Source organism: Dreissena polymorpha, chromosome 11 (assembly GCF_020536995.1).
Source record: "Dreissena polymorpha isolate Duluth1 chromosome 11, UMN_Dpol_1.0, whole genome shotgun sequence".
Lineage (NCBI taxonomy): Eukaryota > Metazoa > Mollusca > Bivalvia > Myida > Dreissenidae > Dreissena > Dreissena polymorpha.
In genome coordinates this window covers 82,560,446-82,574,178 of record NC_068365.1, presented here as the reverse complement: position 1 = coordinate 82,574,178, position 13,733 = coordinate 82,560,446, and the positions used below count along the sequence as shown (strand labels likewise).

Genomic DNA, 13,733 nt, shown 5'->3' with positions numbered 1-13,733 from the left:
GTTCCTGCGATCATGATCGGATAAAAGCTTATTTGAAATATTATTGCGATCCCGATCAAGTCGATGCTTATGAGAAATAGTGACAACGACAAAACAAAAACGACGTGATTTTGGGAGCACACACTATTGAAGACAACTGCCGAAATGGTGTTTTATTTTACATGCGACGGTACGCAGTAATGCTCATTTATATAACAAATGACGTTTTTAAATATCACTTCAGATCCTAGCCATAGATAATGAGGTATTTCGTATATCGTAACGTGTTCATATTTTCGGATGACTAATTCGGATTATTCACAACTAAAAATATACACTATGACATGTAATGCGAATAGCATGTTGTATATTTCCATATTTTATGTTTTAATCTTGAGAGTTCTGCATAGTTTGAACTATATGTACCTTCTACATGGAACATCTTTTCATGTACTCTGCCCTCCAATTTAGTCAAATAGAAATTGCTGCTTGAGATAGTTGCAATAATACAACTCCCAGCTATTGACCCTCCATGTCGCTGGGAGTTGCAACTGATTACATGTTTATTCATATTAAGATGCCATCCAGAATCTAGGTGGGGTTTTAATCGGAAATATTAGCAACATAAACTATTTTCTGGCATAAATAAACTCAAATATCGTAAATATATCCATAATGCTCAAATTTAAACAACTTACTTGATATGGTATGCTCACAAAATATTGATATTAATCCAAAGTTTCAAACAGGTCAACGGTTCATTTAAATGTGTATGTTTCTTAAATAGACAAAGCCGAGTATTCCAACGAATTTCCGAATTCGAAAACGCGCTATCAACTATCTCCGGAATCCTCGGCAAGAAAGATTTTGTGTCTTATCAACCAATTTTAATATACCCACCATCTCCGGAACATCCGTAAGATAGATCGAATCGTCAATTCAAAACTTCGGCTTTCGGTTTGATAACAGATTTTGTATAAAGTTTTTGTTTTGAGTATTTCTCCACAAATCACTCGCAAATTGATGTCTGTGATAACAGGTATTGCGTTTGTTACGACGTATTAGGTTGATTGAACTCAATTTCATAGACAAACGTGATAAATTGTTTTTTGACATTAAAAAGTCGGTTAACAAGAAGAACTCTGAGCTGTACGTATGTGCTTATAAAAGCTCAGAGCATTCAAGAAGAACTACTGCTTGAGAGTGAAAATCTTGTGATGATTTTGCATCAATAGTCCACTCTAACCCTTTAAAAGGAAGAGTTCTTAAACAAATTTTAGTCACACAACTCATGATGTCCACTTCTCAAATATGTATATATTTCTTTATAGAAATTCTACCAAAGTTAATAGTATTAATTGCCTCCCATTATGCATAAGGCAGCCACACACCTTACTCCTGTGCCTGTTATTGTCCCCCTTATCCACATGTAGACACTTACAATGTAAATAATGTTAAATTAACACTAAATTGAGCATCCCTTTGTACAGTTTTCACCCCTTAACCAATTAAGGCCAGCACAAAATTGGGGTGGTGCGGTGGTCGAGTGGTAACACTCTGGTCTACCATTCCAGAGGTCCCCGGTTCAAATCCCGGCCGGGGCACTGGAAATTTCAGAAATGCTTCAAGTGTTTCCCACCCAACTAGAGATGTACTGGTATGAAACCCAGGTAATTCTCGCCCGTATCGGTGCTATACACTGAGCACGTAAAAGAACCAAGGTGTCTATAGGTATCTATTCGCAAAGAGCTAGGGTATCGCACCCGGATTTGTTGTATCCCAATACTGTCTCTTCTGCTTACTGTCTCCCCATTGGAAATAAGTGCTTGCACTTTCATGGGTTATCCTTGACCGCAAGGTCAAAATAAATACATACATACATACATACAAAATCTTCTGTTTAGAAAGAGTGCTCACTGTGCTGTATCAGAAGTAGCAGAAAGATCCCCAGGACTCGAGTTGAACATTTCCTGTCAGTAAACTAAAAATGCAGGCACAAAGCCTATACATGGCCACTAGTTCTCATGAATCAAACTTAAAGACAATTTCAGTTAAATTCTATGTGCTATATGTACTGTCTGAAACATACTTTTTTCATTCTGTTCACAGTTGTTTCCCCAGCATATATGATGTACATGGGCTTAGATAAAAATGAAAGTAAGTAGGCAACCTAGTCGATTATTAGATTGCTTTTATATATAAATACTCTTGTTCTAAGAAAAGATGAGCATTATATGAGCTTACCAACAATAAACTTTTGAAATTGAATTTTATAACTATTCCTTACATGCGCATTTAATGTGCATAATTTAACGGTTGAAACCCAAATATGCAAAAGTGGATGCCAACTTCTACAGTCGTTCACCAACCTAGACAGATATATGTAATCAATCAACAAAATATAAAATTCCAGCTTGAATGTGGTTTAACCATTTATTTATTTTTTTCAGATGAAGAACTTATAAAATGGGGATTTCCTGAAGATGTGTGGTATGTGGTTCAGATAATGTAGTAGACAAAGGTTTAAATACTATGTGAGGTGGTCATCAACAAATTTAAATGTGGTCATTTTCACCATTGCAGCTACAATTTCTGTGCCAGTATTTAGAAGGTCATATATTTTTATTAACTGGTCTTCTTTCTTACCCCGAGAGAAAAATTATACAGGGTAGTAGGCCATCACCCGATGTGAATGTTTGACCCTGTATCACACTGTTTAGGCCATCACCACATGGAAATGTTTGACCCTGCACTACTGTATCACACTGTAGTAGGCTATCACCCCATGTAAATGTTTGACCCTGTATCACTGTATCACTAGTAGGCCATCACCCAATGTACATGTTTGACCCTGTATCACACTGTAGTAGGCCATCACCCAATGTAAATGTTTGACCCTGTATCACTGTATCACACTGTGGTAGACCATCACCCAATGTAAATGTTTGAGCCTGCATCACTGTATCACACTTTGGTAGGCCATCACCCAATGTAAATGTTTGACCCTGTATCACACTGTGGTAGGCCATCACCCAATGTAAATGTTTGACCCTGTATCACTGTATCACTAGTAGGCCATCACCCTATGTAAATGTTTGACCATGTATCATTAGTAGGCCATCACCCAATGTATATGTTTGACCCTGTATCACTGTATCACACTGTGGAGGGTCAGGAGGAAGCCTTGTGATGATTTTCTCTTATAGAGTACCATTTTTTGTCCAGCATCTACATTTAACAATGAGAAAAGTAAACTATACTATATAGTACATACAATGATGTGATCTTGTTATCTGTGACATAATTTATAGTGACTCACCTAATATGAAAAAATACACAGTCGGCATGTGATCTTGCTTATCCAATGACAAATGAGTATTCTGAGCATGTGATCTTGCTTAGCCAATGACAAATGAGTATTCTGAGCATGTGATCTTGCTTAGCCAATGACAAATAAATATTCTGAGCATGTGATCTTGCTTACTCAATGACAAATGAGTATTCTGAGCATGTGATCTTGGTTACACAATGATAAATGAGTACTCTGAGCATGTGATCTTCCTTAACAAATGACAAATGAGTATTCTGAGAATGTGATTTTCCTTAGCAAATGACAAGTGAGTATTCTAAGCATGTGATCTTGCTTAGCCAATGACAAATGAGTATTCTGAGCATGTGATCTTGCTTAGCCAATGACAAATGAGTATTCTGAGCATGTGATCTTGCTTAGCCAATGACAAATGAGTATTCTGAGCATGTGATCTTGCTTAGCCAATGACAAATGAGTATTCTGAGCATGTGATCTTGCTTAGCCAATGACAAATGAGTATTATGAGCTAGACCAGATAAAGAGTAAATAAGCTGCACAATCTAACTGGCAGCTTATGTTTATTTTCAGCTGGCAATTTTATTTAACTTTGCTTTTATATAATTAATGTGATATAGATCTTATGTGTTGAATGAAAGATAGTGGAGTTTGAATTTTGTTGACATATTGTTTAAGATGAATTGCTGCAATAAGCTGATAGTGTTGTTGCAGGTTCCATGTGGATAAGGTGTCATCAGCCCACGTGTATCTGCGACTACACCCAGTATGTATGCTCAATGCTTGAGACTACATCAATTATGTAGGCTTAATCCTCCAGACTTAATTGAAGGAATGAACTTTAGTTAAACACCACTTACACAAATTAAGTTAGTTTCATTAATAAAAATATAAAAACAAACATATTTAGTATGTTTGTTGTAATATTAAATTTTGGAGCTATATACCAGTTTATTATATGGGTTGAACAATTACTAACATTTTTGTGTTAAGCAGCTTAGTTTACAGGTTTTTAGTTTACAGGTTGTCAGTGACAGCATTGCCATGGTGTAGTTGACACGGTCTCTGCCTAGTGGAATGGAGGTCAGGGGTTTGTTCCCAACCATGGGAGCGTTCTTTAAATCTCCCCCACAGACACCATGTACTGGTTCTATACAGGAAACAGTCCTGAAAGTGTTTCAATAAGCCTAAGGCTGTTGATGCAAACACGCAAATATCAATAGGTTGAAACTTAAACTTATGCCTTGGCAGATTAAAATAATGTATTACAAAGCTGTTGTTTTTACTATCATAAGCTGTTAGCAAAAGGTAATACTGAAGAAGTATAATATTTATACGCTGACCCTGTGTTGTAGGGAGAAACACTGGATGACGTTCCACAGATTGTCATTGATGAGTGTGCACAGCTTGTGAAGGCCAACAGTATCAGCGGTACGCATAGCAGTGGCATACTGGGAAAACTAGGCTAAATGCATGAGCGTTATGAGTCATCCCAGCTTAGCCTGTGATGTCAACACAGGCTAATAAGGGACGACACTTTCCCCTAAAACTTGATTTTTTTTTTAGACAAGACTTTCTTTTAACAAAAAAATTCCCTACGCGCCAAAAGTGTTGTTCCTGAATAGCCTGTGTGGACTGACTGAACAGGCTAATGTAATACAACACGTAAAGGACATGCATTAAGCCCAGTTTTCCCAGAGTTTGGCTCATATTTTTTGAAGTTATGTTGCTTTATCTTTGATTTGTTTTCATATCTAGGAAAATCTGCAAGCACCTTGCATTGAGGAAGTTATTGTATAAAGTGTATCACTTGCTTTAACTACTGTTACTAAAGAAATACTACTTGATGTATCATTCTGCTGAGGCAGGATTGGTTAAACTAATCAGCATTGGTCACATACTTTACTTGTTCAGTGGCCAATAAGCAATAATGCAAACATGATTTGAACCTAGCTCTGTGAATACTGGGCTTAATGCATGTGCGTAAAGTGTCTAACCAGATCAGCCTGTGCAGTCAGCTTTTTCTGTCGGCACTAGAATTTTGCAGACTGGGATTACTTTTTGTGCCCATGTGCAATCTGCACAGGCTAATCAATGACGACACTTTCCGCCTAAATTGGATTTTTGCTAAGAAGAGACTTCATTTAAACAGAAAATGTCATAACAGCGGAAAGTGTCGTCCCTGATTAGCCTGTGAGGATTGAACAGACTTATCTGGGACAACATGTTACGCCCATGCATTAAGCCCAGTTTTTCCAAAATGAGGCTGGATGTATGGGGATGCCTGCTCAGCCATTTATACTGCTTTATGTTCTGATTCAGGTAACAAGATGAACAATGTGGATGTAGTGTACACAATGTGGGACAACCTCAAGAAAACTGGAGGGATGGATGTTGGGCAAGTTGGCTTTAATAAGAGTAGAGAGGTAATACATGGCTTTTTAAATATCACTGCATTCTTAAATAGCTTTAAAATGTACAATTCATTATTAAAAACATTTGTCAGAATTCTCAATGTTTCTGCAGCGCATGTTATTGTCAAGAGACAAAAAATAATTCGCCACATCTGAAAATAATAAACATTTATATTTCAAACAATTTACATGTAGACTTTGTGATTTCATATATTTATGATGTCATACACAACTTTTGTTGTCTGTGAGTTACACAATAAAAATGTTATAATTATGAAAATTTTCCAAAAAATGGTAATAGATTCGAAAAAGAATCTGTTAAATATATTTTAGCGAGCAAAATAATACTTCCTCTAAGATGTTTTCCCTGATTACGTGTGCAATCTGCACTGGCTGCTCAGGGACAACACTTTCCGCTTTTATGATATTTTCATTTAAAGGAAGTCTCTAGTTAGGGAAAATCCAGTTTAGGCGGAAGTGTTGGCCCATGTTAGCCTGTGCAGAATGCACACGTATTCAGGGACAACACTTTTCCCACGTGCAATGAACCCATTTAGACAGGATGGAGCTCAAATAAAAAGCCTGCATTGTGTATTGATAGAGTGTTAGCTTTGTGTATTGATAGAGTGTTAGCTTTGTGTATTGATCGACTGTTAGCTTTGTGTATTGATAGAGTGTCAGCTTTGTGTATTGATAGAGTGTTAGCTTTGTGCATTGATAAGAGTGTTAGCTTTGTGTATTGATGAAGTGTTAGCTTTGTGTATTGATAGAGTGTTAGCTTTGTGTATTGATAGAGTGTTAGCTTTGTGTATTGATAAGAGTGTTAGCTTTGTGTATTGATAGAGTGTTAGCTTTGTGTATTGATCGAGTGTTAGCTTTGTGTATTGATCGAGTGTTAGCTTTGTGTATTGATAGAGTGTTAGCTTTGTGTATTGATAGAGTGTTAGCTTTGTGTATTGATCGAGTGTTAGCTTTGTGTATTGATAGAGTGTTAGCTGCATTGTGTATTGATAGAGTGTGAGCATTGTGTATTGATAGTGTTAGCTTTGTGTATTGACAGAGTGTTAGCTTTGTGTATTGATAGAGTGTTAGCTTTGTGAATTGATAGAGTGTCAGCTTTGTGTATTGATAGAGTGTTGGCTTTGTGTATTGATAGAGTGTTATCTTTGTTTATTGATCGAGTGTTAGCTTTGTGTATAGATCGAGTGTTAGCTTTGTGTATTGATAGAGTGTTAGCTTTGTGTATTGATAGAGTGTTAGCTGCATTGTGTATTGATAGAGTGTTAACTTTGTGTATTGATCAAGTGTTAGCTTTGTGTATGAATAGAGTGTTAGCTGCATTGTGTATTGATAGAGTGTTAGCTTTGTGTATTGATAGAGTGTTAGCATTGTGTATTGATAGAGTGTTAGCTGCATTGTGTATTAATAGAGTGTTAGCTGCATTGTGTATTGATAGAGTGTTAGCTTTGAGTATTGATAGAGTGTTAGCTTTGTGTATTGATCGAGTGTTAGCTTTGTGTATTGATAGAGTGTTAACTTTGTGTATTGATAGAGTGTTAGCTTTGTGTATTGATAGAGTGTTAGCTGCATTGTGTATTGATAGAGTGTTAGCTTTGTGTATTGATAGAGTGTTAGCTGCATTGTGTATTGATAGAGTGTTAACTTTGTGTATTGACAGAGTGTTAGCTTTGTGTATTGATAGAGTGTTAACTTTGTGTATTGACAGAGTGTTAGCTTTGTGTATTGATAGAGTGTAAGCTTTGTGTATTGATAGAGTGTTAGCTTTGTGTATTGATCGAGTGTTAGCTTTGTGTATTGATAGAGTGTCAGCTTTGTGTATTGATAGAGTGTTAGCTTTTTGTATTTAAAGAGTAGTAGCTTTGTGTATTGGTAGAGTGTCAGCTTTGTGTATTGATAGAGTGTTAGATTTGTGTATTGATAGAGTGTTAGCATTGTGTATTGATAGAGTGTTAGCTTTGTGCATTGATCGAGTGTTAGCTTTGTGTATTTATAGAGTGTTAGCTTTGTGTATTGATAGAGTGTTAGCTTTGTGTATTGATAGAGTGTTAGCTTTGTGTATTGATAGAGTGTTAGCTTTTGCTTCCAGAGGTCCTGTTTTTGAGCCATAGGAAAGACTCCTTGTTTTTTTATTTTATCTTAACCTTGTTTTTGTAATTATTTGAAACTATTCCAAATGTTACAGTTTTGTTTGTATATTCATTTAATCACAACTGTCCAAAATATGCAAAAAATCTGTGAACAAGTCCCATAAAAGAATTGGATGAAATCCAGTTCTGTATTGTATTATGGTTTGTGAATTATATGTTTGAAGTAACAGAAAAAATTAAATATTCCAAATGTTGATATTTTATATGTTTGAAGTAACAGAAAAAAATTAAATATTCCAAATGTTGATATTTTTTTTTAGAATTACATGATCTACAATAAAAATGTTACAGAAATTTTCAAAAGTTTGGACGTGAACAGTATGATTATTAATTTGTCAGTATTTAAATAGTTATTCAACATCTCAATATTGTTGGTTTTTGGTTTCATTAACAGGTCAGGAAGGTTAAAGTGGAGAAGCGCATCAATGAAATTGTGAACAGACTTAATAAGACCAAGGAGGAGAAGTTCCCAGACTTGCGGGCGTTACGTGAGGACAGGGACCGCCAGGAGAGGGAGGACCAGAAACATCAGCTGCAGGAACAGAAGAAGAAGGAGAAGGAGGAAATGGACCGCAAGGAGCAGGAGAAATCACTCAGGTGAAAGTCCAGTCAATAGGTGGCATTTTAATTATATCAGCCCATAGGAGACAATACATTATCAGTCCAAAAAGGACATTCAAATGATATCAGTCACTCCAACAGCAGTCTGTAGGTGACATTCAAATATCAATCCATAGTTGACATTCCAATGATATCAGTTAAAACGTGACACTTCAATAGCAGTCCATAGGTGACATTCAAATGATATTAGTCTGCAGTTGACATTCAAATGATATTAGTCTATAGTTGACATTCAAATGATATAAGCCTGTAGTTGACATTCAAATGCTATTAGTCTGGGGTTGACATTCAAATGATATTAGTCTGTAGTTGACATGCAAATGATATAAGTCTGTAGTTGACATTCAAATGATATTAGTCTGTGTTGACATTCAAAAGATATTAGTCTTTAGTTGGCATTCAAATTATATTAGTCTATAGTTGATGTTCTAATGATATCAGTCCATTGGTTACTTTCAAATATCAGCTGAGAGGTGATATTCAAATGAAGTCAGTCCAAAGAGGACATTTAAATGATATCAGTTTATAGCCTAGGTGTCATTCCAATGATATCAGACATTCCAATATTAGTTCATAGGTGGCACTCCAATTATATCAGTTTATAGGTGACATTCCAAAGATATCAGTCCATAGGTGACATTCCTTTATCAGTCAAAAGGTGACATTTCATTAATATCAAATATAGGTTACATTTCAATGAAATCAATCCATAGGTTAAATTCTAATGATTATTGGCAGTTATTTGAACTGGCCGCCATAAAAAACTGTTAGTTTTAATGCTGCTGGATGAAACCGAAACCTAAACTTCGACAAGAATTCCTATGCCACAGGCTATAGAGTGTATGAATTGTGAAGAACATTGTCCCATATCATACATATCAGGACTTATTATTTCCCTGACTGTTTTGATCCTCAAATTGCCCAAACAAATCAACACTTTTTGATATTATTATCTTAACCAGCTCAGTTTTTGAACAAAAGTTGTTCTCACTTCACAGTTGGCATCCTGGATAGCTTGAAGCTTTCCTTTCTACTTTTTCATAGTTTTAGCCAACTTGAGCACAACATGCTTGAGCTTTTGTTATCAATTTGTCTATTGTTCCTCATGCACCCTGTGTTGTGCTTTGTCAACAGTTACCTTGTTAACAATTGAAATGAAAATTTCTAGTTTTTATTTCCTAGATTTGTCAATGAAAGTTTAGTTTAAACCTATTTATTTTAGCTTGATTACATCGAAAGCCTCAGGCTTATAGAAACGCTCTCGAGTCTGTTTCCTGGGCCTATAACCAGTTCTTGGCGTCTTTAAGGGAGATCTAGAGAACGCTCCCCGAGAGGGGATCGATTCCATGACCTCCTGATTGCTAGGCAGACACCGTATCCATTACGCCACGGCGAACTAAATTAATGAAAGTTTGCTTGTTTATCAATATGTTTTTGAATGTAGTGCTAGAAAGCGTGCAGGTTGTGGGATTCCAATGGTGTTTGTAAAGTTTCATCCATTCTAGCATAAATACTTTTTGAGTTAATTGCAAAACTAAAAATCCATTGGGAGTGTGGAAGGACATATAGACATACTATGGCAAAATTGATTGCCCCCCCCCCCCCCCCCCCCCCCCGCTAAGTTGGGAAATTTGATATTTTAATTGTTATTGAGATCTCATTCTCTGTTTCTATATTTTAGGTCATACAGCTCTCTTATGAAAGAAGAAAATATGACAAGCAATAAGGTATGAATTTTTGGGGGTTGACAGATTCAATAATGACAGTAATTTCAATGCAATCCATTGACATGCAAGGCCCTCTCTTCCATTTGTCAAATAAGAAAATGGCTACAAATAAGAAATATTGGCTCAAGAGATTTTCATTTGGCTTATACTTTTTATGCCCCCGGATCGAAAGATCGGGGGTATATTGTTTTTGGCCTGTCTGTTTGTCTGTCATTCATTCATTGTGTGTGTCTCAAAACTTTAACCTTGGTTAAAGTTTGATAACTTTTGCATTATTGAAGATAGCAACTTCATATTTGGCATGCATGTGTATCTCACAGAGCTGCACATTTTGAGTAGTGAAAAGTCAAGGTCATCCTTCAAGGTCAAAAGTCAAATATCATTGTTTTTTTCCCCTAAAACTTTAACCTTCGTTAAAGTTTGGTCATAACTTTTGCATTATTGAAGATAGCAACTTCATATTTGGCATGCATGTGTATCTCACAGAGCTGCACATCTTGAGTGGTGAAAGGTCAAGGTCATTCTTCAAGGTCAAAGATAAAATTTATGGCTTCAAAGCAGCGCAATAGGGGGCATAGTGTTTCTGGCAAACACATCTATTGTTCTTAAAAAAACACACACCGTAAATCTGATAAAATGTAAAAAAAGTTCTGGGTTATACCTTTCATTTGGCTTAAGAAAATTTTGAGCCAGGGCGAGCGCTGATAATTATGTGCATGGCTATAATATGTATGTCCATGTATGTTATGAGCTTTCTCATGTTTGGTACATTACAGGATGCAGGTAATGACTCTGATGACTTCATGTGACCCAGTGACGAGAAGCAGTGTGCAGCAGGTCATTACATCTTCCATAACCTGGCTGTTTGAAGAGATATCATCGGGGATAGTTGCACATAGCTTGTCCCTTTTCAAAAAAACTTTTTGTAGTGGTTTTTGAATATGAAATGAAATATATTTACTGGAAAATATCAACCAATGGTGTTTCATCTAAAAGGCTTTCATTAATATGCTAATATTGAAATATAGGATTGTCACAGAGATTGAAAATAATGCTATCATGACCTTTTTCTACCTTTTTGAAGTAATTGTTTTAATTTCATATGTTCAGGACTTTATATTCTTTGTATAATAGTAAAAGCATTATTTTCTTCAAATTAATTTTTTTCAGTCCAAAAAGTTGCCAAAAAATGTATACTCTTAATTTATACAGAACAGAAAAACGATCAGTTCATGGCACAATGCAAGCAGATTTTAAAAACAAATATTAAATTTAATTACTTGTGCTTCAAAATAATTTTTTGTTTTGCATGTAAACAAAAGCTGATATGCTATGGTAGGTCAAACAAGTTTCCTCTGTTTACATGACTCAGCCTTGAGCAGAAAGTCGTTGGTATGAGCTAGCAGACTGTAACCTCAGCACTAGGGATAATTGTGGTGTGAAAGAAACTTCGTTTTGCATAAGAAGTATCAGTTTGTGAAGTACTAGTTCATTTTGATGCATGAAATGTGGTATCCAATTGCTGTAACTGAAGTTCTTTATACTTGCTGTTTTGAAGTTGCAATACAGAACTCTTGCTGCCTGCAGGCATATATAATAGAAGACAACAGTCTGGAGTTTTTATATCATCTCATTTTTGTCTGCAGTTTTACATGTTAACATGTATTTATGTATAAAATTGTGATAAATATGGGAATAAGGAATATGAACTTTTTCTCCCTAAAAATGATCTTGTCTTGTATATAATATATATTGTGTAACTATTGGTTTATATCTTTCTGTTTGGTTATAGTAAGTTTCTTTTTCTTATTTTTTATTGGAAAGAACTTTACAGTGCAGTTTAAATTTGAAGAACCAGTTGTGCTGATTTTAACAGATAAAAATGTGCCTTAACCAAGGACAGTCCCTGATGACGTATTAGACAAGACAGTCCCTGATGACATATTAGACAAGACGGTCCCTGATGACCTATTAGACAAGACAGTCCCTGATGACCTATTAGACAAGACAGTCCCTGATGACCTATTAGACAAGACAGTCCCTGATGACCTATTAGACAAGACAGTCCCTGATGACCTATTAGACAAGACAGTCCCTGATGACCTATTAGACAAGACAGTCCCTGATGACCTATTAGACAAGACAGTCCCTGATGACCTATTAGACAAGACAGTCCCTGATGACCTATTAGACAAGACAGTCCCTGATGACCTATTAGACAAGACAGTCCCTGATGAACTATTAGACAAGACAGTCCCTGATGAACTATTAGACAAGACAGTCCCTGATGACCTATTAGACAGAGTAGGCAACTGCCTATGGGCCTCGCCATTTTTAGGGGCCCCATGAGACCGTGACAAAGTACTCTATTTTTTACTTACTTAGCCTTATCTAATGACATGATATCAATGTTATGTTCAAATAGAAAGTGTTTTTCCAACCCATGGGAAAGACAAAAAAATCTAACAGGACATGAGGTCCCCACCAGATTTTACCAGAGTTAGTTCTCCTTTAACCAAACAATAGAAAATACCTAATAGAGTTTATTTGTATCATAACGACGTTTAACAATTCTAAATACCATAAGGTGCAATATTAGACTGATTCCAAGAATCATAATAGGAGTTATTATGTCACCAGAAAAATCGCAAGTTCGACTGGTTGGTAAATTTTTATCAGAAATGTGCATGGTCCAACGTCTTTCGCATGCTTGCCAAGTGACAAACATTTTTTATTTTCAAAACGGTATTGTTCAACTGGTGATTTTGTATTCAAGATGTTCATTATTTGGCTTTGCATTGAGTAAAATTCAACACAGTGCTCTTTCACTCCAGGTCATTCCTCTTATGAATGCCCCCATGGTACTTGTAAGCTAATTTAGACAAGTGAAATGGACTAGGCACTGGCGTTCTAGTAGACAGTAGGCCGAAAAGTCGCCTGGACCCCAAAAGTATCACTGCCTATGGGGCTCCACTGTGCTTTATCTGGTACTGACCAAGAATTACTGATATGTGTGCATTAGACAACTCGTACTATCCCTTCATGTCTAAAATACACACCTTACTTGACTTTGTCAGAATGCATTGTTAGTTCATTTTTATACGCCAGTTTTTCAAATTGGAACGTATTATAGTTTCACCCAAGGCGGGCGGAGGCGTCCACAGTTTCTGCTCTCTATTTCAAATAATTTTCATCCGATCTTCACCAAACTTGGTCAGAAGTTGTATCTAGACAATATCTAGGTGAAGTTGGAATATGGGTCATGCCGTGTCAAAAACTAGGTCACGGGGTCACTTAGTGCATTTCAAGGATTTAGCATGGTTTCCGCTTTCTAATTGAAGAAGTTTTCATCCGATCTTCACCAAATTTGGTCAGAAGTTGTATCTAGACAATATCTAGGTCAAGTTCGAAATTGGGTCATGCCAGGTCAAAAACTAGGTCATGCCAGGTCACTAAGTGCATTTCATGCATTTAGCATGGTGTCCGCATTCTAATTGAA

General features: G+C 36.2%; 2 protein-coding genes across 4 annotated transcripts in view; one reads left to right on the top strand and one right to left on the bottom strand.

Annotated features, from left to right (window-relative positions):
* Nucleotides 1-13,733, bottom strand: part of LOC127851894 (translation initiation factor eIF-2B subunit gamma-like) — a 488,689-nt gene that overhangs the window by 433,717 nt on the left and 41,239 nt on the right. The gene's annotated exons all lie outside the window — the stretch shown is intronic.
* On the top strand, nucleotides 19-12,000 carry LOC127851895 (coiled-coil domain-containing protein 25-like). The gene is made up of 9 exons (XM_052385849.1): nucleotides 19-169; nucleotides 2,089-2,136; nucleotides 2,430-2,469; nucleotides 4,019-4,070; nucleotides 4,660-4,735; nucleotides 5,627-5,730; nucleotides 8,281-8,483; nucleotides 10,189-10,234; nucleotides 11,011-12,000. The coding sequence occupies exons 1-9, from the start codon at nucleotides 145-147 to the stop codon at nucleotides 11,041-11,043; spliced, it is 627 nt and encodes a 208-aa protein (XP_052241809.1). The 5' UTR covers nucleotides 19-144; the 3' UTR covers nucleotides 11,044-12,000.

Excerpts from the sequence above, each read along its gene's own strand:
- LOC127851895 (XM_052385849.1), top strand. The coding sequence starts at position 145 with ATGGTGTTTTATTTTACATGCGACG. Across the intron at positions 170-2,088 it reads GTTTTATTTTACATGCGACG|TTGTTTCCCCAGCATATATG; the intron begins GTACGCAGTAAT and ends TTCTGTTCACAG. Across the intron at positions 2,137-2,429 it reads GGGCTTAGATAAAAATGAAA|ATGAAGAACTTATAAAATGG; the intron begins GTAAGTAGGCAA and ends TATTTTTTTCAG.